General features: G+C 39.2%; 1 protein-coding gene across 1 annotated transcript in view; it reads right to left on the bottom strand.

Annotated features, from left to right (window-relative positions):
- The window catches only part of LOC145786124 (uncharacterized), a 48,023-nt gene extending 21,175 nt beyond the window's left edge, over positions 1–26,848 (bottom strand). The window contains exons 1-2 of the mRNA XM_082597779.1: positions 26,781–26,848; positions 8,857–9,029 (exon numbers count right to left, since the gene is read on the bottom strand). Of these exons, the coding sequence (XP_082453905.1) occupies positions 8,857–9,005 (149 nt within the window). The 5' untranslated portion in view covers positions 9,006–9,029; positions 26,781–26,848. The remainder of the gene's footprint in view (positions 1–8,856; positions 9,030–26,780) is intronic.
- Positions 26,849–27,996: the final 1,148 nt, after the last annotated feature.

Below are 27,996 nucleotides of genomic sequence, written 5' to 3'. Positions count from 1 at the left end.
GCATCGGAACGTATGAGTTTGGTGTAGTGCCTCGATCGCTGTTTGCTTCAGATGGATCCCTCCTGCTGGCATATGATAAGGCATCAATACTCCGTCATCTTGAGAAGCTGGATACCGGTGGTAACAGACAACGGGTACAAGTTGACAGGAATGAGGTAACTGTTACTCAGCTGTCCGATAACCATTCATTCCAAGTACCCTTAAAGATGACGGACACAGCAGTTGAATATACCACTGTGGACCCACCAGATGAACTGAACTCGCCGAGTGATCATCATTGATGGGATTATATGGCAAACGCAGTTACCAAAATCGAACAAGTGAAAACATGCCAAGACTTTTCCGAAGCCTTTCTTCAGATAATTTGTAACATGGGTACACAGTATGACGAGATCAGGTTGGTGTTTGACCGGTACACCGAAACATCACTCAAGCAACAGATGCGGACAAAGAGGACCAAGGAAAAGTCAACATATTACCACGTGAAAGACAACACTTTAATCCAGAATATTTCCCTGAAGGACTTTCTCTCAGATATCCGCACCAACGGAGAACTGACCGAGTAGCCTATTTAGCTGAAAAGGTTGTACATCACAGCAAGAGCTCCAACAACAGACTGAAAAAACTACTGGTGACATCAGAAACACAAATCAAGGGCAATGTTAATATTCCAGACTCGCTCCTGACTCACAGCCAAGAAGAGGCAGACACTGTGATTGTTCTGCACGCTCTAACTGTTCCAATGAAACAGAACTGGTTGTCAGTTCCCCAGACACAGACATCTTGTTGTTGCTCGTCTACAATTCTACATGTATCCACACTTACCCGGGTCTACAACTTTCCTTACGGGAAAGGGCAGATTGAAGAGGGACATTTGTGTGCGAAACATATAACTTACAACAACTTGGGACCAAAGCGTGCTTCTGCACTTCTAGGTTTTCATGGTCTGACTGGTTCGGATATGACTGGGAGATTTTCTGGCAGAACCAAAAACTTATGTTTCAAGGCGTTTATGTATTGTGATGATGATATCTTAGAACTTGGATGCACTAGCAATGCTCGGGAATGACACTGATCTTCCTGCTGATGTACGGTACGCTCGCAGTTGGAACGCTTTGTCGGTATTTTGTATCGATCCAAAATCTACACGAAAGCAAATGACCTCTATTGGTTCCTCTTCTCCAATCGTGCAGCCGAAGGAGAAAACCTCCCACCAACTTCTGGTTCACTAGATTTGCACATTCGCCGGGCTCATTATGTATACATGATTTGGAGAAAAGCTAGCAAAGCAAAGCTAGCCCTGCCTTTCAGCACCAACTGCATTTGGTTGGACGTTTGATGCAGGTTCAAGTCACTTCACGCCAGATCGTTGTTTAAATCCACCAGCTCCTAAAGCAGTATTGCAACTCATAAAGTGCGGGTGTAAACGTGGATGCGAAGGAAGGTGCAGCTGCTACAAGAACAATATTACATGTACAGAAGTCTGTGGCTGTGGTCTCAGCTGTAAAAACAAAACTTTCCAACCAGTGATAAATGAAGACTGAAAATTTGAAGATGAATTGCTTTCTTTGACATTCAATAAATATTATAAATTCCGTAGATGTCGGTTGTTAACGATAACAGCCATTTAATCAGAAGGCCTAAGACTTCTTACATCTTTCGCGTGTAATACGACTTAAAGGATCGAACATTAATTCAAGTTTCATTGCATTTAGATCAGTTCATTGGCTTTTTAGTTGCATATTCTTTGTGAAAATGCATGCATTTAAGTTATGGTAGCCTAATAGAGTCCTTGGTGTAAAATTACAAAATTACGTAGGTAGCTTAGCATACGTTTCGGGTGCGCGGGGGTATTTTAAATAACATTTTAAAATTTGGCACATGTATGTCATATATGTAACCTAAATTCGATAATTCCATTAGATTTCCTGTCTCAGAAAACATATATTCAGATATTTTATTTGCAATTGTAGCCTATATAATTGCGAAAATATTGCATAATTATTGTTGTGCCCCATTTTGGACGCCATCTTAGATTTCGTGCCCCAAAAATGTTCAGAAAAAATGGCACCCTAACTTTTTTTTAAGCTTATCATGTTTTCTTTCAAAAACAAGTGAATTTTTACTTTTAACAAAAAAAAAACTCAAAATTACAAATATGCCTACACTATAAAGGCGTGGAATTTTGTTTGACAAATGTGGTCAGATTCCTTTGGCAAAGAAAAATTTACATTGGGATATTCCCAATACAAATTACTCATAAAATTTGTAAAATCTAGAGATGTACCGATACCAATATTTTGGCTGATACCGATATCACTTTTTTAGGCCGATACCGATATTTTGGCCGATACTTTAGTGTTACAAAAAGAAGCAATTTTGGTATTTGCAAGTAATTATATCAAATGCTAAGTTTTACGCAAATAAGGTAAAACTTAAAGCACAAGATCAAAAGTAAAACCACAAGATCTTGTGCTAAAACACAAGCCGTGGCACCACCGCGACTGACACAGTGACAAATTATTTTAAAACCAAAAAATCCCCTAAATTCAAAATTAGTTGTGTTCAAGTTTGGCGCTTACAATAAATAAATTCCAAAATACGCCACAAAACCAACCAAATTTGGAAATTTATAGAGCAGCAAGGGGAACTTCAAATGGGCAACATTAGGTGCCAAAGGGGGCATTGTTACGTCATTATGAGTGACAATGGACGGATTTGGAAGTCCTTGGCACTTGAAGATTCAAGAATCCAATCCCAACTCAATGTTGTGTCATAATAGTAGGTTTTAGTAATTAATGAAAGGCCACCGTGATTGAGAACTGGGGTATAAGGGAAGAAACATTACATCATAATTGGGGTTTCTGAAAAATTAATAAAGGGTTTGCGCAAACTCTCCAAATAAGCAATCATAATTGATAATAAGATGTAAAATGTAAACCAAGTCATTTGTGTAGTCGTACAAAAACTATTTGACAAGTAATGTGCAACCTAAGGGCGGTAGGCACTTTAACATACTGATATCCCATTGAACCACGAGCCATCAACCAATCAGAAGCTTCGCTGTTCATGACGTCATCAAGGTTGCGTTTCTCGGAACAAAGGAAAAATGCAGCTTCCCACCACTGCTATTGCTCTTGTTTGTTGTGTATTTACCAAAAAAAGTTTAAAGTAATAATGAACTCTCTGGCTGAATGCTGAAATGGCCACAATTGGATGGAAAACCTAACATCTGATGGTTCGGGTTCGTTCAATTGGATATCAGTATGTCAAAGGTCCTACCCCTAAGGGCGCTTCTCGTTTGGTTGAGAAGCTTTTGCCAGGCCAAGACTACCAAGGTAGCAAAAATGTATAATTTTGTATCGTTTTTACGTTGCTAAACGTTTAAAAAACCCATGTAACTTGGTTGTTTTTAGTAAGCTGATTCTATCAGTTTGTGATTTAATTTCCACCTTTCGTTGTAATAAACTCATCAAGCTTAAACAATGTCATAGTAAGTAGGCTGCGCAACAAACTCCCACAGCCACAGTTATCACCACTTGCTGCTGACAAGTCAAAGAACATCTATGTCTTTTGATGTTGCCTATTTGCGTTGCATTTTTGTGTTTTTTTTTATAGTGATACTTGCTCTTCGCTATTTCTGTTACGTTAAGATGATGTCACGTTATTATGCCGATTTGAGATATAATAATTTAATTCATGACGTTGTACGGATGAAAAACTTTTCCAAGTTTTATACTCTGCTGAGAGTAAAAAAGAAACACAAATGATAAATATTGGAGAAATTGAGTCTCCTTAAGAATCGAACAACGCAAAACTGCTGAAACAAAATGTTTTGTTTAAGTGAAAGAATCATTCTAAGCAACCAATGTTAAAACGTGCGCGCAAGAAGTCATGGGAGTGTGACGTATCAAAAATTTGAACAGGTTGTTATTTTTCTACATCAATGTAACGTTAGTTACTACTTTAAAAAAATTATATCTTTGCTTCTGTAGAAAATCCCCAGCAAACGCCTTTTTTTACGTGTTTAGTATCGGCCAAAATTTGCCGATACCGATACTCAAAAAATGGCCGATATCACCGATATATCGGTACATCTCTAGTAAAATCATTAAAAACGATCTTCATTGAGAAAAGTAGAAAAAAAATAATACCGTAATTTTAGGTTATGCTCATTGTTACAACATAGCAATAAAGAATAAAGTAATATGGGTAAAAGACGACTGGAAACAGCAAAAACGGCACTACCATCAAATGAGCCAATTTTAAATTTGATTGAAGTTTGCCCAAAAAAAATGCTTCCTAGCTATGTCGAACTGAGATCCAGTGAAACCTTGAAAGTAGACACTACATATTGCCATATCAGCTACAGCATGTATGGTGATACAAAAAGTGATGAGTTATATGAGGTTAGTAAAGGCAGATTTTCTTTCTTGTCGAAGAGTAAGCAAAAAAGTAAGTTCACGCTCAAGTGACTAAGGAACTTTCGCCTCAGAGGTTATGGCTTCTAACATAGCGCAAGTAAAGTGCTTCATTAACGAACCTATGAAAGTTCCACAGTGGCCTTGTCATGGTCAGTCAATTGAAAGGTGTGTTAAGCAAGTCACTGAGGCAGCTGGGAAAGTGTATACGCATGAAAGACGTGAGGGTTGCATCAGGGGCCAAGTAGCAAGTCGGCGCATGATGTCAAGGAATGAATCAAAACAAGACTTGATAAAACTTGTTGGTTAAGAAAATACCATTATTTTGTGTTTTGTATTGTCATTTTATCGTTGGTTATTGCTGTTGGTAATCGTTAATGTTAGTTGATTTGTTTTTGGTAGGCGACTTAACTTTGGTCTACATGTTTTTACATTAGTTCATCGAAAAAATTACATTAACAAATTGCAATAACATGCTTATCTTCATACTATAATACTAACGAGTATAACGTTAAATATTGAAAAACAGCTGTAAAAATTTTCAAAAATGTAAATCTGGAAAAAAAAATAGCTTGTGGAACCTGAAAAATTATCTTTAAAGGGAGAAAAACTTCCTAGTAATTAATAAACATCGTATTATTATGGAATTAAAGAACACATGTCTCATTAGAAACAATAATCGGGGGAAAAAATATAAAATGTTTTTTATTTGTGGTCTTTTTATCACTATTTAAAACAAACAAAGATTTACCAAGCAAAATTTTGTTCAATCAAAAAACAAATTTGGATTTGGTTTATTCACGGCCATACACATATTTTTAAATAAGTTCCCATCTGAAATTCAAATTTACTCTTTAAATTGACGGGTCTGCTACTATTCGGTGAGTCCGATTCGGTGAGTCTGATTCGGTGAGTTCCTAACTTCTAACCCCTAACCCTAACCCCAAACCCTTAACCCTAAAACGGCAATGATAATTAGGCTACGGTACCTGATAATTTAAAAAAAAAGTTGAAAAAATCCCCCGTTAAGGGATCGGACCATTCCGAAATTGACACACCCTACTATTGTAAGCTTGCAAGTCAAAGGTGGTTTGTACACCCTGTCGGACCAGTCGATTAGCTCAATTACAGATGAAGCATCTGGGTTAATCAAAGGTGTCTTTCTGGGTCGTACTGAAACATCTCCGAGTGTGTCAGCATCTCCTCCCCTCAGATCTATAATCTTTTGTACTCCAGCTTTTCTCTCCTCAATGTCTTCTGAGCACAAAAGAGTCTGGATGATGTTTTCGCTGAATGCATACCATGCGGAACGTTTGATGGTTGGCATGACAGCATCCACTACTGTCTTGTTTTGCATCTGGACTAGCCGGAGTTGGCGCAGAATGTGACGTGGCCCTTCGACCCAAGAGTGCTTAATTTTAATATTGAACCAACAGGGATAATATACCCCGACGATAAATTCTACCATCATTCTTAAATTATACGGAGTATTGCCTTCAAGGCCATGGTTTGAGATCCATAATCTGCAAACCCTATTTGCTGTTGTCAGCCACCTGGAATGGCTCACAGGACCAATCTCAAGGAGAGCCAAATCAGCAGGGAGCTTTCCTGTTTTAATGGCCTCGGTAATTCTATATCCGTAAGCTTGATCAGTAGACAGATCCGTTATAACATTTTGAGATAAAGCAATAAGGGGTTCTCCAATGGGAAGTTTAACAAATGAAGTATTCACTTTAAGTGTTGTGGCAATGTCTAACATCTTCCCAATGTCACCTGTCCACTTGTTGTTAGACAAGGTCTTTCCATCGATTGTTTTCATTAAATGCCTTAAGGGTAACTCGTTGGTGTGGAGGGCACAAATCAACCATATCAGCTTGCGTCTGAGCTTGACTTCTACCTTATGGATAACACCGCCCAGCCAGTATTAGTGTTCGTAGAATCGCTTCCAATTGCCTGCAGACTTTTGTCAATCTCTTTATTAACTAACAAAATCCACGAGATTATCTGCAATCACTTCAGCAGGTTTTTTATTGGAAGATCCTTTCACAGGTGTGAAATGATAAAGATATCTTCCTCCTGGTTCACTGCATACTGAATAGTGCTCTTCTTTGATGATGCTCGGGAATTGTCTGTCCGAATTGTCTGCTTTTACTAAAACCTTTGTCATATCTTGGCGGCCGTCAAAAAAGATGCATTTAATGTTACCATCCTTGCAAAACTTATCAAACTCTGCATCCAAATCGTTCATAACTTTTATTTGGGCTCTTTTGACTTTACTATGATCAACTACCAGTCTCTTGTCTTCTTGTGTGATCAAGCCACCATCCATAAAGGCAGCAGTGGTCACTGGTCATAGCAGCCGTTGCACGTAGACCAAGACCATATCTAATGCTCGTCATAGCCACATTACGTATTTCTAATGTGTTGTATTGTAATTTGTTACAAGATTTGCTTGGCATTTCTGTGCTTGATGTCAGATATTGAACATCATCAATATTTTCATCATCGGAGGACATGGTTTCGTTAGATGATATTGAAACCTTTTCCCTAATTGTTTCAAAGTCCCCCACAATCAGTCTTCTTCTCTCATCTTCTTGTCGTTTCTGTCTTTTGACCTGCCTGTTGTGCTCAGGTATATCTGGCAAGGCAATCTGATGTGGCCCAATTGATCCGATCTTATTTCTCTGGCCGTAGATAAAAGCAAGCTCTTTCCCTGGAATCTTCTTTTCCTTTGGGCACGTACATTTTATGTGAATTTGTATTTTGCAAATATCTTCTGAGCAACCAAATTCGGAACATTTACAATTTAGGATATCAAAAAGCCTGTCAAGCTTTGCAATAAATGCCTCTTTGACTTGAATCTTTCCTCTTCCAAGAGATATGTTTTTTGCCTGTTCCCAGCTCAAACGAATCTTTTTTAAGATTGCGGGTCGGCACGTAATAATTGGGTATACACGTAATAATTGGGTATACAAAACAACAATTTGCTTGGCCCCATCTTTTCAATAGTTCAGGGTATATGTCCATTGCCAGATTTGATAGAGGGTAGTTTCTCACATCCTCACAGCTTCGTTCTCTCAACAGTAGCCCATATCTCAGAAGACATCTCAGAGTGGGAAGCTCAGAAGGCAACATCTCTTGACCTGTTCCAATAAGATTGCTCATATGCGTCAAAGTCCCTTGTCTTGTCCTTTTCTTAGAAGCCATCATTGTTAAATTTATTTTCAACAAGTTAATGTAAATATTTTAATCTTGAAAATAAAGTAAAATACAGCGTGGTAATAGCGCGATAATAACGTGATAACGTTAGGCCAACTGGGTAATTCAATGTATTCAGACGTTGAATCAATGTAAAAATGAACTGTTAGGCTAAATGGGTTCTTGGAACAAATCGAAGAGCTTCTGTGAATGTTTCTCAATTTCAACGTATTCTAGTCAGCAAAAGTTCCCTCTTCTACATGATTTCAACGTTTAGCAAAGTTGAAACGATGTAAAAACGGCAATTTCTGCGGGTCGGGGTAACTAGGCTACGGTAACTAGGCTATGCTACCTGTTGATCCTAAACGACTAGCCTACATCTAACTAAAACTTAAATTATTTATGAATATGATCTTACTACCAAACAAAGAAAAAACTTTACACAGCAGCACTATCAAGAATCATTACCTGAATACAGTGCAGTTGTGCAGCCTATAAAAATAAATCTAAGCATTCTGGACTTGAAATTGCAGTTTTGCACAAAGAATCAACAACAGCAAGGAACTCTGCAACACAGCAAGCCCTTTGGGGCATTGTGACATCATGGGGCGTCACAATGTTATGTGATTTCGCGTAGTCGGCTCAGGCAATGTTAAATAAACGTAAATTTACCAAGCTAAATCTTGTTTAATCGAATAATAATTTTGGATTTCAATTATCACATGTTTTTATATACGTTCCCTAGCAAAGTTCCAAAATAATTTAAATCAACACGCCCTAATCTAACAATTACCATAATAACCATAGCCATTGCCAAAAATCAAACTTGTTTACGTATATGTTTTTCATGAATTCCTCGATAGTGTGTCTCATGACTACAAAGATTTTCTTTTAAGTATGGTATATAAAAAAACAAAACTGCATGAAGCAAAAGCATTTGTTGATGATACCAAACATTTGGCCAGATAATTGACAAATTTGTCGATGTGAATGATTGGTTTTGGGCAAAATTTTTATATTTAAATATTGCATTTATATATATGGGCAAAATTTAAATATCAAATTTATTTTGTTATAAATACATTTAACATTTTTTAATTCCTGGCTTATACTAAATTTTGTGACATTCTACACTATGACACTATGATACTTTACAGTAGCCTATCCAACATAAAGTTTGAAATAAAGTATTCTATCATACTGGAATGCCTTTTAGTCAAATTTAAGCTAGATGAACCTGCAGAAAATTACAGAGCTATCTTCAGCTAATATGCCTTCCAAGATTTCTACATTTCCCACGCCAGCTGCCCACAAGAATCTTTCTTGTACATCTTCAGGAACAGCAGAAGCCAATTCCTCCAATGAAGTCTCATCATCACTCCACATTTTAGGCAAGCATTTACATCATGTCTGCAACAGAAAGAGATGAGTTGTAATGACACAAAATTTTGAGATTTTAAGTAACAGAAAATTTCCTGAAAGGACCAGGCAAGTCCATTTTAAAACGCAAACAGAGAGTTGAAAGGAATAATCTGGATATCAAGCAGTGGTGCCGAAGTTAGTTGAGGATTGCGGGGATAAATCAACATTTTAGACGATTTCGAACATTGGGGGGGATGCATATTTTTGTACACAGATTTAATGGCACCGGTATTAAGTTTATTAAACAATCACCGGACTTCGGTAAATTAGCTCCTAACAGAATAATATACAGATAAGAAACCATGGAGATAAAAGTGCTACCAGTGCTCTTGTGAATGACTGCTGCAAGATTAAGAAACAAGCAAAGAAAAATTGGTACCACCAGCGGGAATCTATAATGACCTTCCAATGAATACTTAGTGCAGCGCAGAGAATGATACAAAACACGCAAGACGTAAGTTAACTAGACAAAGTTGTTGATACGATTATCGTAAAAGTAGAACAGCAGACACTGCAAGGTCACAAATAATTAACGTTACAAGAAATCCAATTCAAAAACTGGCAAAGAAGGCGAACGTGGCCTATGGAACCATGTTCACAGTTCTCAAGAAGGATTTTTAAGATGAGCTGATTCAAACACATGAAGAAACAGTTGCTAAATGCCAATACCATTGGGAAACGTCTCTCCAGAGCCAGAATTCTGCTCTCACGAGCTCTCCACTCTGCTCTCCAGAGCCAGAATTCTGATGTCCAGCATCATTTTAACAGTCAGAATGATGGTGTTTGATCATGAGATGGTGACGTGGAACCCGGGTAGTCACTCGGAGACAAGGGGTGGCATCAGTGATGGGGTGGCATCAGTGATGGTGTGGGCCAGGGTTAGGAAGTCCATTGGTCAGGAAGGAGTCCATTGATTTTTGTGGACCAAGGAGTGAAATTGAACCAAGAAAACTATATTCTTAAGGGTTCATTGTTGTCTTGGGCAAAGAAACACTTCAAAAAACGTAATTGGTAATTTCAACAAGATTCTGCCCCTTCACATGGAGCTAACAGAACGCAAAACTGGCTTTCAGACAATGTGCCGTTCTTTACTTTCTAAGGAAGAATGGCCTCCTTCATCCCCAGACCTGAAACCCTAGACTTTGGCATATGGTCTTACCTGGAGAGTAAGGTTTCGACTAAACATCACCAAAGTTTGGAAACGCTGAAGGCTAATCTGAAAAAAGAATGAGCCAAAATACCTCAGAGTTATTCATGACTCTTGCAGGTCCTTTTCAAAGCATCTCCAATTTGTTATCGACGCAAATGGCAAACACACTTAGTGAAACTTCTTTTTCCAAAATATTTATTTATTTGACAATAAAATTATATGTTTATTACTCAAAAATTGTCTGCCATTTCTTAAATACAGTTGTTTGAAGTTATACATAACGTTAATAACAGAGGTGGGCAGTAGCGTGCTACTTTTTTGGTAAAAGTAGCGGTAGCGGCGCTACTTTTAGTTGAAGTAGCGGCTGCAGTAGTGGCGCTATTTTTTTCTCCAAAGTAGCGGGAGAGGCGCTACTTTTTTTCAGTCGCACTCCGCTACCTGCTACTTTTTAAATTACATTTTAAAAAATGCTTGTTTTTTTGGCAATACTGGCGTGGTCAAGCAGCTATATAATCGGTTTGGTTGCAAAGTTTCGGTCTTTTCTAGCTGACGTCAACTTCTTCGGTGAACATCTCCGTGTGATGAAGCCTATCTGCCAGGCTTTAGACATTTTCCAGGGCGAGTCCAAGGCGTATTACGGAGTCTTGCTTTCAACCATCACAATTTGCGCGGAGAAGTTGACCAAGATCAGTGATTTTGTGACCTGTGAGGAGTTGAAAGTGAAAGTCCTTGAAGGGGTGAAGTTCAACAAGTGCTTCAATGACATAAAATGCGTTATGGCATCATGTCTTCATCCCTCCTTCAAGACGTCATGGCTACAATTTCTGCACTACGTTTCCACTGATGATACTGACGCACTGCGAAACCAGGACCGGATTTAGCTGATGGGGGCCCGGGGCACTTTTAGATCGGTGGGCCCCCGAGCAAAAACCACCTTTACGTCTACAGTAGCATTAATCTAGCACTGCACAGCATTTTGCAGAAACTTCAAAGGTTGAAAGAAAGAAAAATAATAACACAAAATTACATTATTTCCACGTCGGATGGTCCTTCAAAAGGGGGGCCCGGGGCACCTGCACCCTCTGCCCCCTAAATCCGGGCCTGTGTAAAACTTTATACGACATTTGAGCAGAGAGACAAACGCGTCCGGGACTTTAGTTGAAAAATACGAACTAATTTTGAATGTTTTATAAGTAGGAAAATGTCCACATCAAATTTACTGTTTACGAAATTAGTGTTTTGTTACAAACTGTTTTCGTGCTAGTTATTGTTTTTGCCTTAATATGTGTTTGCAAACAGAAAGCTAATTCTATTTTGTCATACATGACGAAAAAGTCGAGATCTATAGAAGATTGGTTGAGGATGCATGGGGTTCACTCGGCCAACTTTTAAACTGATTGAGAGAACGAATCCTGATGTAGTGGCATTTGGCAACCGGTGGGTTGTGGGCCGTGAGTGCCTTTAATATTAATCAAAGGAATGGGCGTTGGCCTATTGTCGCAAATCACTTGGCCGACATTTCTGAATTAGCCCCCCCTAAATTTATTTCTGGGTGCGCTACTGCCAGTCATAACTCCGAGGAAGAATTTTTTGGTGTATTGGCGCCATCCTTTGAAACGTCGATGCAGAAGGAAGCAGCAATTATGGACGCCTTTTTTCGGACAAGAGCAAGTTCTTGAGCTTTTTGAATACCAAGTTGAAACATCTGTTCATTAAATACAACACCCCCATTCCTTCCAGTGCTGCGGTGGAGAGACCTTTCTCTGTTGGAAAAGATGTGCTTAAGCGAAAGCAGGCAGGACTTAATGACTCTCATTTTGAAATGCTCGTGTTTTTGAAAGATGCATAACAATAAATTTCCCTTAGAATGTGTTTTCTATAACGACGTTAAAATGACAGCGTAAACAAATGATAACATTCATTTTCAAAGTCATTTTTGCGTCACTAGGGACTTGAGTGTTTCCTAGTGTCACTTTAGACAAAAGTAGCGGTAGCGCGCGCTACTTTGGCCCGAGTAGCGGGTAGCGCGCTACTTTTGTAAATTGGTAGCGGGTAGCGGTAGTGCGCGCTATTTTGGCCCAAGTAGCGGTAGCGGGTAGCGCGCTACTTTAAAAGTAGCGGGTGCCCACCTCTGGTTAATAATTATAGGCTAATTGATGACCCGTTAATAGCTGCGATTTAACACAGGAGACACAAGCAATCCATTGCATACCAGAGACACAAGACCTGCACAGGAGATTAATACAATGAGTCCCCTCATAAGCATTACTGCAGTGCCGTAGCCAGGTCCAACTCGTCCTTAATACCTTCAATGAAAGTCCTTCATTGTCTAGCGTCAAATCCAAGACAATTTAGAACTGTGATCAAACATCAATAAAAGAAAAAACAACAGCAATTTGAAATGCTTGCAAACAACTAAATCGAAGTACAACTTCATAGCAAATAACTTTTTCTAAATTATTGGGGGGGGATGCTGCCAAAATATTGGGGGGATATATCCCTCCCATCCCCCACTACTTCGGCACCACTGTATTCAAGAGCACGTTTTACTCGTTTTAATAAAAAAAGTTGTCCATACGCAATCTTGAAACAAAGTGTTGGTTTTATAATTCAAACACACACAACATCAAACAATGTCAAAATAAAATTGCTCCTTGAGTGATGTCATGGATTTACCAAGCAAAAATGTATTCGGAATCGGACGCTTTGGAGAATCTGATGCGGACAGGTCAATTTGGAAAAAAAACAATTCAATGACTTCCTAAATCCAGTGACGACTTCTGTTTATTTACAGAATTCGTAGGGATTATTTGGGTAGGCAGGTTTGCGTTTACCTTCTCATACCTATCTAGTGCAAATGAGGAAGTTATTGTTTCAGTGAAGTAAATTAGCTGATATCAGGGGGTGCAACCTATTTTGTTCCCTGAACACTTCGTACCTCCATTTCGTACCCTGAAAAGATCGAGAAAAAAATACAACAAAACCGAAGTTGCTGATCGAAGTTGCCGCAAGCACTTCAAAATTTCTCTTGATCTTTTCCGGGGAAGAAATAGGTTGCAGGCCTAGAAATTCGATTTTGTTGACAGCGGACAAACGTGTCCGGTCTGAGCAGCTATCTCGGTGGACAAATTAAGTCTCACGGCGGACACACCACTTTTAACGTAACGTCAGTCATCATGCTTAATTACTTTATCTTGAACTATATCTACTTGTTTGAGTGAAAGAATCACTGCAAGCAACCAATGTGAAAAGGTGCATGCAAGAAGTCATGGGAGTGTGAGGTAGGCTATCAAAAATTTGAACAGGTTGTTATTTTTCTAGGGTGCAACCTAGTTCGTACCCTGAACAGTTCGGACCCTCAGTTCGTACCCTGAAAAGATCGAGAGAAAAAAGTCGAAGTCGCTGATCGCAGTTTAATAGCACAAAGCCGAAGCCGCTGATCGGAGTTTCCGCAAACAAACTCGAGGGTCAGGGTTAGCGGAAACCGCGGTTAGCGGAAACTGCAAAACTGCGGAAAAATATTTGCGGAAACTGCGATCAGCGAGGGTTAGGGTTTGAGGGCATAGATTACTCGATGGTTAGAGTTAGGGTAAGCCGAAACTGCGGTTAGCAAAAACTGCGGAAAAATGTTTGCGGAAACTGCGATCAGCGAGGGTCTGGGTTTTTTTTTTCGGTCATTTATCGGTCATTGACCGATTTTTTAGCAAAATGTCCGAAAAAAATATAGTCAATTCGGTCAAAATGTCCGAAAAAATACATAGTCAATTCGGCCAAGTGTTGCAAGGTTGAGTTTCGCTGATGAACGTTGAAGAAAGTTTTCTCAGATAAAACACGACGACGTTTCTCAGCGAAACTTAATGTTGTAGCTCATAGGCGCCTAACTATTTTTTTGGCCGTGGGAGCGAAAGCGTGTTTCATCAGCAGCAAGGTAAATTCAGCAAAATGTCACGCAAATGGATGACATAATTATGTCGTCACACTAGGATTGCTTTTATTGCCACACTCGGAGTTATCGCTACGTTCGACCTCCCGTTAATTACTGTATTATAAACAAAACTCGACCACTTCGGTTAAGCAAACACATGCCATGCGTCTGCGTAGGCTAGCGGTTGATGGACTGCGACTCTTTAAGCTAAGCACAACATAAAGTTTAGCAACGAATTAGATTTATTACCATGAAACAAGAGACGAAAAGGTTTACTAAAAAGTAAAAGGTATAATATACTGTAAATGGAATGACAATGTCTTGAAAATGGAATGCAAATACTAACTTGATTATACGCTTGAAAATGTACCTGTTGAAAGTAAAATCATTCACGTTTAGCCTACATCAATTCAACAGCACGTCACCTTGAATAAATTTAAAAGTTGCTGACATCCGTAAACAGCCCTTGAAAAATAGTCACGGAGAAACGTTTGATTAAGTTTTCGACTTGACATAGCTCCCTTTTCACTACAATATCGCAACTTATGACTGACCTGCTTTCAACTTTATGACTGACCTGTTTTCATGTTGCAGATGAAACAAAAGATGCGCACATTCCCGCCTTTGATCAGGTTTCTATGGCAACGGTCGTGTGTGCGCCATGCAGTTTGCGCGAGTCCGTTGTTGCGTTGATTATTCCGCATGTGCACAATGCGGTGTGTACCAGCCCTTGTTGCGTTGGTTGGTGGTTACGTCGTGCCGAGACTTCAAGTTCATTTTCACAGCGAGTGATTCACTGCCGCGACAATTCACTGTAGAGGTTTCGACTTTCGAAAGCAACATCGAGTCTGTTTGCAAGCGCATAAAGCTAAACGCACGCTCCGTCTACGTAGCAAATTATGTTGTTTTTGGGTGCATTCAACATCTGATGACATTGAATCGACACAAAATGGTAGATTTTTGTTGTCGCAGGCAGCAAAATCAGTCATTTTTACATTGATTCAACATCTGCAGACGTTAAATCAATGTAAAAATGACAGATTTTGTCTGGTGTGGAATTGTAGCATCCTACTCGTTCTAGTGATTATTCATCGCGAAGCTGTTGCAGTTTGCATTCAAAAAATGTTGTCCTGCTGCCGATCGCTAGTTCATCTATTGTTTTATGTATCAATACAGCATAAAAAGTTGGCGCCTATTTTGTAGCTAGTCAGGAAGTGCAAATTTTGGTTTGTATCAGCTACTTGAAAGGAAATATTTTCATCAGAAAAAATGACCGAAATAAATAAAAAATGACCGAATTTTTTCAAGTCATTTCGGACAAATGACCGAAAAGTGTCAGCGAAAAAAAAAACCCAGGCGAGGGTTAGGGTTAGACTAGAGCAGTGGTTCCCAAAGTGGGCGCCAGCGCCCCCCTGGGGGCGTTTGCAACCATGAAGGGGGCGCTGGCTATAAAGTGGGCAATTGGGGGGCGCTGAGAGTAAATCGTGGCAGTTACAAGAAGAGGATTGCAAAGCATTTTTTGTCATGTTTCGCTTCAAAGAAATACAAAAGAAGACGGTGACTATAAGAGCTCTGTGGCAGATATTGTGGCAATTAGGTTGGCAATGTCGCTTCGCATTGCCTTACAAGTTAGTTGAGGTCATCACGTAACGCATGACAATTTGAAACACTGCGATTACGCAAATCCGATCTTACAATCCGAGAGTATTTTGATCTAGCGTTCGTCTTAATTTATCTTTGAAGACTGTCATCAAAGCAGTGAATAAAATTAAAGCGCACGCTCTGAATACACGCTTATTCAAACGATTGTGCAATGAGAATGATGAAGCTTTTGAGCGCTTACTACTCCACATCAAAGTACGATGGCTTTCCAAGAGAAATTGCCTTGCACGATTTTATTCGCTGTTTGAAACCATCGTAGAATTTCTAAATAGTTGTGGCCCTGGCCTTACGAATGACGGCCTGGTTGTGAGAAATGAAACTTGTCAGACATATTTTCCAAATTTAATGAATTAAAATTATCCCTTCAGGGTAACGAAATAAGCTCGTGTTGTATCAGCGAAATTTAGCTAGACGAGAATTTTTCCAATTATCCAGTTTGCATCAACTTGATACCAGTGACAAAGGCATATCTGATGTTGATGTAGAAACGTGCAGCAATCATCTTGAAGAAGTACACAAAGGCATGGGAGTTCGATTCCAGAATGTATTCCAGTTAGAAATCCATGACTGGATAATCGACCCATTCTGTGATATTTCCGAACATGGAATTCTTGAGGAGGAACTGATAACATTGCAAAGCGATTTTGCACTCAAACCGAAGTTCAATATCTCGTATCAATCGTTCTGGCTACAGAACCAAATCAAAGAGAAATACCCTCACGTGCTTTTATCATTGCCTTTCCCAGCTCATACTTGGTGGAGCTTTCAGTGCCGTGAAAACGCTGCTAGATAACAAAAGAAACCGTCTTGACATAGTTAGACTGGGAGACTTAAGATTGTTCCTATCCAAACTGAAACCCGATGACTGATGACATTGCACCAACCTCATCCGTCTCATTAATGTTGGACTTTAAGTTGTGATGAATGGAAAATAACTTTGATTTTACTTTTTTTGTCGAGGGGGCGTTTGATACTCTGTTTGTTGTCCAGGGGGGCGCTATTAAAAAAATGTTTGGGAAACACTGGACTAGAGCATAGATTGCTCTATAGTTAGGGTAAAGGTGAGCGGAAACTACGGAAAAATGTTTGCGGAAACTGCGATCAGCGAGGGTTAGGGTTAGAGTATAGATTGTTCTTTAGTTAGGGTAAAGGATAGCGGAAACTGCGGAAAAATGTTTGAGGAAACTGCGATCAGCGAGGGTTACGGTTAGAGCATAGATTACTCTATAGTTAGAGTTAGGGTAAAGGTTAGCGGAAACTACGGGAAAATGTTTGCGGAAACTGCGATCAGCGAGGGTTAGGGTTAGAGCATGGTTGGAGTTAGGGTTAGCAAAAACTGCGATCAGCGACTTCGGCTTTGTGCTATCTTTTTCTCGATCTTTTCAGGGGGAAAATTTTAAAATGTTTGCGGAAACTGCGATCAGCGACTTCCGCTTTTTTTAATTTTTTCTCTCGATCTTTTCAGAGTACGAACTGAGGGTCCGAACTGTTCAAGGTACGAACTAGGTTGCATCCATTTTTCTACATCAATGTGACGTTAGTTACTACTTCAAAAAATCTCTATCTTTGCTTCTGTAGAAAATCCGCAGTAAACGCCTTTTTACATGTTTAGTATTGGCCCAATTTTGCAGATACTCAACAAATGCCCCGATAGCTCAATTGGTTAGCGCGTCACTTCTGGAAAGAAGAAGCTTCAAGATCAAGCGGCGCTGGTTTGACTCTCAGGGCATGCGCTTGAGCAATGCATGTTAAGGACTGCTCTCCATTCAGCGGCATCTAATGGATGGAATAATTCCCCGGCAACAAGACTTCAACAATCGGAAAACTTCACTCTGTCAATCTCGGTGACCGGGCCTGCGTCAGTGATTCAAAGCCTCTATAAGTATGCGAAACTGCCAGGATTAAGCTCTGCAAGAAGCTTTCCCAGTCCGAGGATAAAGATTCAATCAATCAATCAAATGGCCGCTATCACCGATATATCTAGAGATACCGTACCGTATACCGATATATATATATCGGTACATCTCTAGTTTTAGTTTTGCAATTAGTCATGTTTTATCGCTACCGTCTTCCTATGTTTATTATGCATGCGCGACTTGACGTTTTGCAAAAAGATACGAAGAAAAGTCAAACATCATGTTCGACTGAATGTGTGCACTGTGCACGTAGTAGGTAGCCTCCGAAGGCCGTCTTTAATTGAAGCAAACCTAGCAAACCGTGGTAGCAAACCTGGTAGGCACTTTAACATTACCCACTGGTCGAAGAGGTACGCAATCATGCGTGACATGTTCAATCAATATTTGTGTTTTAGTAACAATTTCGACTTGTTAAAGTGGCTACCATTAAGATCCTTCTTGCACTCAGTTCAGTTGCAGAAGAAAAAATAGTATTAGCAGAGGGTGGGAATCGAACCCACGAAATCGAAATTACTATACTCCTCTGCCCTAACCATTAGGCAACGGTGGTTGTGGTGAAGCACTCAGTTAAATTTCTTTGTATCAAAATTTTTCGATCAGAATATCACGTCACGAGTCACATGACTGAAATCAGCTGAATCGCGAATGAACATGTCACGCATGATTGCGTACCTCTTCGACCAGTGGGTAGTGTTAAAGTGCCTACCAGCAAACCTCGCAAACGTAGCAAACCACAAGGTTGCCAGATGGTATTTTTTATTGTATTTTTTTTAATTTCCTGGCACTTTATTCATCGGGTGCATGTTTTTTAAAACCCTTTTCAATATGTTATTTGTTTAGTGTTGATGTTGGAGTTCTATTCTCATCTATAAAAAGATATCAAAATCTCTGCTTTGTTGGTTATGGTTAGTTTTGATATAAATACATTTAAAGCAATGCCTTTGTGATTAACATTTGTGAGATATTTAAAGTTAATATTACGCAGTATTTGGTAGTCAGACATTCGGAAATCAGTACTTCATCCCTTAGACCATGGTTGGGTGAGTTCACTAATTATTGGTTTTCTAAAAACCGGGCTGCAGACGATAAATAAAACATAACTTTTGCAGGCGACAGTAGTTCCTGCCCGGGTGCAACCTAGTTCGTACCCTGAACACTTCGTACCCTCAGTTTGTACCCTGAAAAGATTGAGAGAAAAAATTAAAAAAGCCGAAGTCGCTGATCGCAATAGACCTTTTGCATAACAAACCAACAGAGCGTGACGTTGGAGTCGTGAACGACTAGTCGCTGTTCACAATGCTGTGCGATAGGGTTAGTGGCGTAGTTTGCAGGCGAATAAATTGTTTAACGTTTGCTTTAGCTGTTGTTTTGTAGTCTTTACAGGCGTGTATCAGTGTTTCAGTATAATTTGCCAGAAAATAAAACTCTTTTAAGTTGTAAACTTAGGCTACAGAAGTGTAAACCTTCGACCAGTTCTTTGCTGTATTGGAAGCGATCTTGCCAGGCAAAGATAGGAAGAATTTCTTATATTATACAGCTTCAAAAGCTAGGCATGCAAATCAAAATATTGATGCAGAACTTAATGACGAGGCTACTTTCGAAATACCTCAAAATGCTACAGGAGCACTGCATCTACATCGATTAGCGGTGGAAGATTGAATTTTTGCTGGTGTTGAAGCTTCGCCTGGGTTTGTTTTATACAGACTTAAAGCACAAGGTTTGGTATTAGTTCTGCATTCGTACTGTACTGTACATCGTATTTTTCATTCATGAATGCACCTCATGTATTTAAGGTTGATTGGTTTGAACATATTAACTCATCGTGACGTTATCATAGCAACCATGAAGCCAGACTTCAAAAAGGACTACCCAAGCACCATGATCATCATCGACTGCACTGAAGTAGGCCTACGTCTCAAAACACTGTCCTCACTTCACCGTCAGTCGCAAACGTACTCGAACTATAAAAGTACGAACACTGCAAAGGCATTAGTCATTAGTGGGAGTTGATCCAAATGGGGGTAATATGTTTGTATTTCAGTTGTACACTGGTACCGGTAATGTGAGTGACAAAGAAATATATCAGAGGAGTGGATTTTTTCACCTTTTGAAGCAGAAAATAGCTGCTAATGAACTGCACGTCATGATGCTGTTATGGCCGATAAAGGGTTTCTTATAGAAAAAGACTTAGCCTACATGGTATTGGTCTACATTTGAATATCACCGTTCCTAGGCAGAAGGCCTCAAATGAGTGAGGACGAAGTGTTGAATAAACGAAGTATTGCACGCCATCTCATTCATAAAAATTTGTCAATTTCACATCTTCGACAGGAAAATACCAGTGACTATGCTTGGTATCATCAATAAAATGTGGTTGGTTCGTTGCATATTATGTTATGCAGAATGAAAATAAAATGTTGCAAGACAAGGTGCCACTATCGTGGTCCATAATTCCCGGTCAAAATGCACACGCTTCACAATGGCGTCCTAAATTGCCTTTCCTAGTCTGTTAGCCAACACTATGATTAAAACGAACAAGAATTGAAGTGTGCCGATAATCTACAACAATTCATAAACACAAAAAATTTACTTTCACCTGCCACCGACCTCACGCTTGCTTGCAATAACAAGAAACGCCTTCATAAACCGTAGTAAACAAGCGATTCTCAACCCTCAGACTCCGCGTAACTCAAACGTCACGCTCTGGTGATTTTGAATGTGCAAAAGGTCTATTTAATGGCACAAAGCCGAACTTGCTGATTGTAGTTTCCGCAAACAAACTCGAAGGTTAGGGTTAGCGGAAACTGCGGAAAAATGAAACTGCGGAAAAATATTTGCGAAAACTGCGATCAGCGAGAAGAGAGAGAGAAAACCATTATTTTGTCTGCTGCAAAAAATAGGGTTAGGGTTAGAGTATAGATTATGGCTAGGGTAAAGGTTAGCGGAAACTGCGATCAGCGAGGGTTAGGGTTAGAGAACATAGATTACTCGATTGTTAGAGTTAGGGTAAGCGGAAACTGCGATCAACGAGGGTTAGAGCATAGATTACTTTATGGTTAGAGTTAGGGTAAAGGTTAGCGGAAACTGCAAAAAATGTTTGCGAAAACTGCGATCAGCGAGGGTTAGGGTTAGAGCATAGATTACTTTATGATTAGAGTTAGGGTAAAGGTTAGCGGAAACTACGGAAAAATGTTTGCCGAAACTGCGATCAGCGAAGGTTAGGGTTAGAGCATAGATTAGTCTATAGTTAGGGTTAGCGGAAACTGCGGAAAAATGTTTGCGGAAACTGCGATCAGCGACTTTGGCTTTGTGCTATCTTTCTCTTGATCTTTTCAGGGGGAAAATTTTAAAATGTTTGCGGAAGCTGCGATCAGCGACTTCGGCTTTTTTTAATTTTTTCCCTCAATTTTTTCAGGCTACGAACTGAGGGTACGAACTGTTCAGGGTACGAACTAGGTTGCATCCTTCCTGCCCTGGGCTACGCCGTGTGACACACAACGAAGTTTTGGTCATTTGAAGTGTGTTTAAAATACCTATATGCTTTGGCTCTTTTTTGGGCTACTTGCAAAAAAATTGGTTTGTTTTTGGGATTGGTTTGAAACATGTTTTTGGCTTAGTAATTTTGTGGAATCTGGAAATTCTGCAAGGTTTGCTTCTTTAAATGTAGCAAACCTCACAAGGTTTGTACAATCAGAGTAGGGACAGTAGATTACCGGGATGCGTAACTACATCCGCTTTTCGTTCATCCGCAACATTAGAAGGGACATTTTTTATTTTATTTACAAAATAATGTATTTTTTATGGGTTATATAAAAAGAGTGAAGTTGGTTTTGTAAAAATCAGAGGTACAATTACCTAGTGATGGTAACTACTATCTAGGCCAGTGGTTCTTAACCTTTACTAACCTGCCGAACCCTTACACTAATCTGCAAGCTTTCGTTGAAACCTAAATTTTCGCTGAAACACAAAAACGAAAATCTACCACATTTAATACAGTAGTAAAACATTACTGTATCAATGAGACTTCTGTTGTTGTTTTTCTGACACCAATAGTAAGATTCGAGGCTTTGTTTCGAAAACAGCAATCCTTATGTCATCTTCGCATGCAAGCAAGCTTTGTTTTTTTGCTTTAACATACACCAGAATAGAAAACGCATGCTTGCATAAATAAGTGGCTACGAATGGCATGAGAACTTCAAGGGCAACTCTTATAATAAGAGGATAAGTCTCCATTGGTTGGCACCAAAACCAGTAGCGGCGCCACGGGGTGGACTGGGGTGGACATGTCCACCCCAATCCTATTTAGGGTCAATTTTGTAATTCGTCGAGATCCGATGAGAAAACTTGGGGGGTGTATGTAGGGGGTTAGGGGTGCCTAGTGACTGCGTCATGAATTAATTTCAACTTCTTACGTATGAATTACTTTGGCAGCATTGACACACGTAGCAATGAAAAATCTTCATTGTTATCGCTCTGTTGTATTGATTGATTGCAGTCTAATTTTACCATTTTGAGGTGACGGCTTTTATCACAGCTGAGACAAAAGCTTTGAAAGACCTAATAGGCAAAGGTTTTGATGGGGCCACCAACATGTCAGGCAAGGATGAAGGTGTTCAGCAACACATAGTTGCAGCGGGTGCCAAACTGTCAGTACATTTTCATTGTTTTGCACACCGATTAAAGCTTGTGCTTGGACACAGTGTTGAAAACGTAGCAACAGTCAAAACAATTTTTGAAACAATTGTTAACATCTACCGCTTTGTAGACTGTTCCCAAGAGACATTTTTTGTGTAAAGAGCATTTGAAAAAGGAGGGAATCACGTCTGGAAAAAATGCATTGTACTCGTTATCTGATAGGCTACTGGATGGTCTGCACGTTCAAATGATCTGGATGTTGTTATTTATGTAGCCTATATCCAGCACTGCTGTCAACAAATGTCAAACGAAGGTAATGGTGTAGCTACTGGTTTGTTGTTCCGCATCAAGCAAACTGAATTTGTTACTGCTAGTCTTAGGGTGCAACCTAATTCGTACCCTGAACAATTCGTACCCTGAAAAGATAGAGAGAAAAAATTAAAAAAGCCGAAGTCGCTGATCGGAGTTTCCGCAAACATTTTAAAAGGGTTAAGGGTTAGGGTTGATCGGAGTTTCCGCAAACATTGCTTTGGCGGAGTTTCCGCCAAATTTACCAAATCAAATTACCAGTGAAACCACCACGCCGGCTAAGCGATGCCGCTACCCACCAAGCCATTTCCGAGATGGTCAGGTATAATTGATAGGTTGCAACAGTTTTCCGTGGAGTGAATCTGAATCCATTACAGAAAAGTTAAGAAGAGATTTTTCTTTATCCTTTGACACAATGCTAAATGAACTTAAAATGCGTTACTCGGATCAAGCATGTGAATTAATGTCAAATGCAGCTGCATTTTATTTCACGCACATGTCTCCATCAAATTTGTTTTTGCCTTCACTTTTGAAATTGTGTGGACAAAACAATCTTAAATCATTTGTGCAGCGATTTGTTTCAAATTATTGCTACTTTTGCTCATGACTGTGGCATCTTGTGAAAGTATCCCAGCAAAGTTAAGACAATAAACTATTATTATCTGCGACCTGCTATGTCATCACCAAGACTGGAACATGTGGTGCAGATCAGCAGTGAGCGAGATATTGCCGATAACACTGGTCCTCAAAAATTGGTGAAAGCTTTTAAACTGACTTGCGAGCGCAAAATAAAACTTTAGTGCATAGTGATTCTTAACCTATGGCTATGGGTATTATTGGGTAATAGCCAGGTTTTTTTAAATTCTGCTTAAGGGCCACCCAATAAATTTTTATGAGGCCGCCTATCATTGCAGCAGCTCCATGACATAAAATAACAACAAGCTTGCTAACATCAAGATCGTAGTCAACAATTCTATGGACCGCAGAGGAAATGCATGGGAGCGTTTGGCCCCATTCTATTCTTTTATTCATAAATTGGAGTGCGGTCAATGGAAAACGAGCTTTTGCTCCCTTTCAATTTCCTTTGTTTATTTTTCAATAAATTTCACAACCGAGCTGCAATGAGTCACATCGCAATCGGTAATCTTAGTGACTATACTTTACGGTAGTATATTACCTTGAAATCTTTTTGTCCACCCCACTCATTTTTTGCTGGCGCCGCCCCTGATTCCAAAACGTTTGAAGATTTGTTGCGTTGAAGTTTCTTTTTTCTATCTTTTATAGACTGTTGATATCCGCTGTTGTAGTATCATAAGCAAATGGTTGACATATCCATGCTGGATATTGCGTTTATTCAGGAAAGTAGTTTTGAAATAAATTTTGCGACTTCTGCAAATGCTGAGTAAGTACTGGCATAAGCCTCTGAACTTCTGCAACTTCGCCATTAATTACTGTATCGGAACTATTTAATACCTCGTCCAGACGTGGGAAGTTAGCTAAGTTGTTATTGCCAATGCCACCACAACTACAATTTCCTCTGGAAAGCACTCATTTGCTCTTCATCTTCTATTACATTTCTACCATTCAAACACATTTCTATTGTCAAACACACAGATATTTAATTGTTTATTTACCATCACGTAAGCCGCAATCAAGTTTCGACTGGACAATATTTTCAAAAAATATTCGCTGATATACCATTCTGTAGGCCGTGTGTTAATATTTCAGAGGACGTTCGCGCCGAACCCCTAAAACAGCTTCGTCGAACCCCAGGGGTTCGATCGAACCCTGGTTAAGAACCATTGATCTAGGCTATGACTTTGAGAAAGGTTTGTGCATTTTTCAATTGATAGTTATGAGGTTTTCTCAGTGGGCGTCTTTAAATGTCGCAAACTCCGAATTCCTCGCAAAGCCTGAGAAGGTTTCTGCATTTGAAAGCCTACCTCAATAGGTTTTCATAGTCTCCCTAAAGAAGATAGATTTAGACTAGCAGCAAGTAATGGTAAGGTTGTCTGTAGTCTTGGCCTATCTATTTTATGCAAACTATAAACAGTTGAAAACCTCATCGGCATCATTGTAGAAACCTTTCTCAAGATTTGCGAGGTTTGCTACATTTAAAAAAACAAACCTTGCAGAGTTGCCAGATTCCACAAAATTGCCCAGCCAAAACACGTTTCAAACCAATCCCAAAATCAAACCAATTTTTTTTTACAAGTAGCCCAAAAAGGAGCCAAAGGCAAAGCATACAGGTATTTTAAACACACTTCAAATGACCAAAACTTTTGGAAAAACCGGTTTCGTTTACAAAAAATTCCTTACATTCTAAACACACACAAAAACTTATCATCAGGAATTTTTTCGTTGTGTGTCACACGGCGTAGCCCTGGAACTACGGTCACCTGCAAAAGTTAAGTTTTATTTATCATATGCAGCTCCGTTTTTAGAGAACCAGTGATTAGTGAACTCACCCAACCATGGTCTAAGCACAGTCTGGTCTAAGGGATTGAGTGCTGATTCCCGAATATCTGACTACCAAATATTGCGTTAATATTACCTTTCAACATCTCACAAATGTTGATCGCAAAGGCATTGCTTAAAATGTATTTATATCAAAACTAACCATAACCAACAAAGCAGAGATTTTGACATCTTTTTATTGATAAAAGTAATACATAAACACTAAACAAATAACATATTCAAAAGGGTTTTAAAAAACATGCACCTGATAAATAAAACGCAAAGAAATTAAAAAAATATATATAATTAAAAAAAATACCATCTGGCAACCTCGTGGTTTGCGAGGTTTGCAAGGGTAAGCACTTTAACAGCAAAGTTTCAGTAACTGTCAAGAAACCTCGAGCCAATCAGAAGCTTTGTTGTCCGTGAACCGCCAACCAATCAGAACATATTATAAGAGGCTACCGTCCAATTGTGACCATTCTAGCACTCATCCAGAGAGTTAATGCTTGTTTTGAACTTTATTTGGTAATTACAGAAGAAAAAGATCAATAGCAGTGGTGGGAATCGAACCCATGTGAATGATATGACTACTTTCTAGCCCTAACCCTAACCCCTAAGCCAACCAGCTGACAAAAAATCCATCACTTAATTTGCTTTCTATCATCTTCTTTTCACCATTTTTTACGTGACTTAAACCGTAGCTTCTGATTGGCTCGAGGTTTCTTGACAGTTACTGAAACTTTGCTGTTAAAGTGCTTACCGTTTGCAAGGTAGGCACTTTAACATATTCCACTGGTCGACGCAATCATGCGTGACATAGTCTACGATTCATCTTCCACTGGTCGACGCAATCACGCGTGACTGCGAAAAAGCTAAAGTGTTTGGTTGAAGTTTTTCAGAGGTGAAAATCATTTTCTCGAAGTTTTTCAGAGGTGAAAAATCATTTCCTCGAAAAAAACATGGCTGAAGGAAGAATTTCTTTTCTACTGAAGAAGAAGCTCTTGAGGCTATCAAGGAGTTTGGATTTAAAAGTGGAATAAAGTTTAAATGCAACAAATTTACTGAAGTTGGTAGGTAATCACTTTCAGATTTCATGCTGTTCATTGGATTGGATGCAACCTAGTTCGTACCATGAACAGTTCGGACCGTCAGTTCGTACCTTGAAAAGATCGAGAAAAAAAATTAAAAAAAGCCGAAGTCGCTGATCGCAGCTTCCGCAATCATTTTAAAATTTCCCCCTGAAAAGATCGAGAGAAAAAATAGCTCAAAACCGAAGTCCGCTGATCGCAGTTTCCGCAAACATTTTTCCGCAGTTTCCGCTAACTCTAACCATGGAGTAATCTATGCTCTAACCCTAACCCTCGCTGATCGCAGTTTTCGCAAATTTTTTTTGCAGTTTCCGTTAACCCTTACCCTAATTATAGAGTAATCTATGCTCTAACCCTAACCCTCGCTGATCGCAGTTTCCCCAAACATTTTTCCGCAGTTTCCGCAAACGTTTTTCCGCAGTTTCCGCTAACCTTTACCCTAACCATAGACTAATCTATGCTCTAACCCTAACCCTCGCTGATCGCAGTTTTCGCAAATTTTTTTCGCAGTTTCCGTTAACCCTTACCCTAATTTTTTACCCTTACCTTTATTTTTTACCTTACTCTTACCTTACCTTTACCCTTAACCCTTACCTTTATTTTTTCTCTTTGTTTTGTTTTTTTTCTCTTCTCTTTATTCTTACCTTACCTTTACCCTTAACCCTTACCTTTATTTTTTCTCTTTGTTTTGTCTTGCTGAGTTATTCTTTTATGACATCACAATTTAATTTTGCTTATTGTCTTTAAGACTACAGTACTGTACCTAATTTCAAAGTTTGAGAAACTTTTCAGGTCTTGAATTTTCTAAAGTTTTAATCGCCCTTATTGCAAGTGGTAATAACATTGTACGCACGTTTTTTTTTGTAAAACAGAGAGAAACTGAGAAAAAAGAGCAGTAGGCTATGCATGCATTTTTTTTTATTTTATCGTATCCTTGCTTTTGATTAATTTTTTCTAAATTCGTGCGGCGGTCATACTGAGCCGGTTTCCTGTAATTTTTGCCTTGCTGAGTCTTTTATGCCATCACTTTTTTTTAATGCTTTTAAGACTCTCAAAGCAAAAGTTTAGGAAACTTGTCAGCTTTTAGATTTCTTCTTTGTGTCATAAAGTTTAATTGCCCTTGCACTTGCAAGTGTTTATTGTAATTGTAGTAGGCTATATTTTCACAAAAAAAAGTTTTTTTTCTATCTCGCTTCTAGGTTTGGTGGCTGTGCAATTTTAAGATAGTGGTAACACTGTTTTATCGATGTATATTTTAAACCTTTAGGTTTTGCCATCTTTCCCTTATGTTGGTGTCAAATTCGTATGTTTACTTTGCCGTTCTGTACATGTTTGCGCCAGCAACAAAAAATAAATTGAATTGAATTGAATTGAATTCTAATTATAGAGTAATCTATGCTCTAATCCTAACCCTCGCTGATCGCAGTTTCCGCAAACATTTTTCCGCAGTTTCGCAGTTTCCGCTAACCGTAGTTTCCGAATTCCGCTAACCCTAACCCTCGAGTTTGTTCAAATTGTTTGGAGAAACTCCGATCAGCGACTTCGGCTTTGTGCTATTAAACTGCGATCAGCGACTTCGGCTTTTTTAATTTTTTTTTCTCGATCTTTTCAAGGTACGAACTGACTGTACGAATGGTTCAAGGTACGAACTAGGTTGCACCCCATTGGATTGACCCTTCCCTAAGAATTTGCCAAATTATCTGCTTTTAGCTCAGGTTTTATCTGACATGATATTTACTGAGTCCATATATCCTACTAATTCAGATATAATAGGTTATTTTAAGTTTTTGGTTATAGCCTATGTGTGGTC

Source organism: Aplidium turbinatum, chromosome 2 (genome assembly GCF_918807975.1).
Source record: "Aplidium turbinatum chromosome 2, kaAplTurb1.1, whole genome shotgun sequence".
Lineage (NCBI taxonomy): Eukaryota > Metazoa > Chordata > Ascidiacea > Aplousobranchia > Polyclinidae > Aplidium > Aplidium turbinatum.
This window is presented reverse-complemented; position numbering and strand designations above follow the sequence as displayed.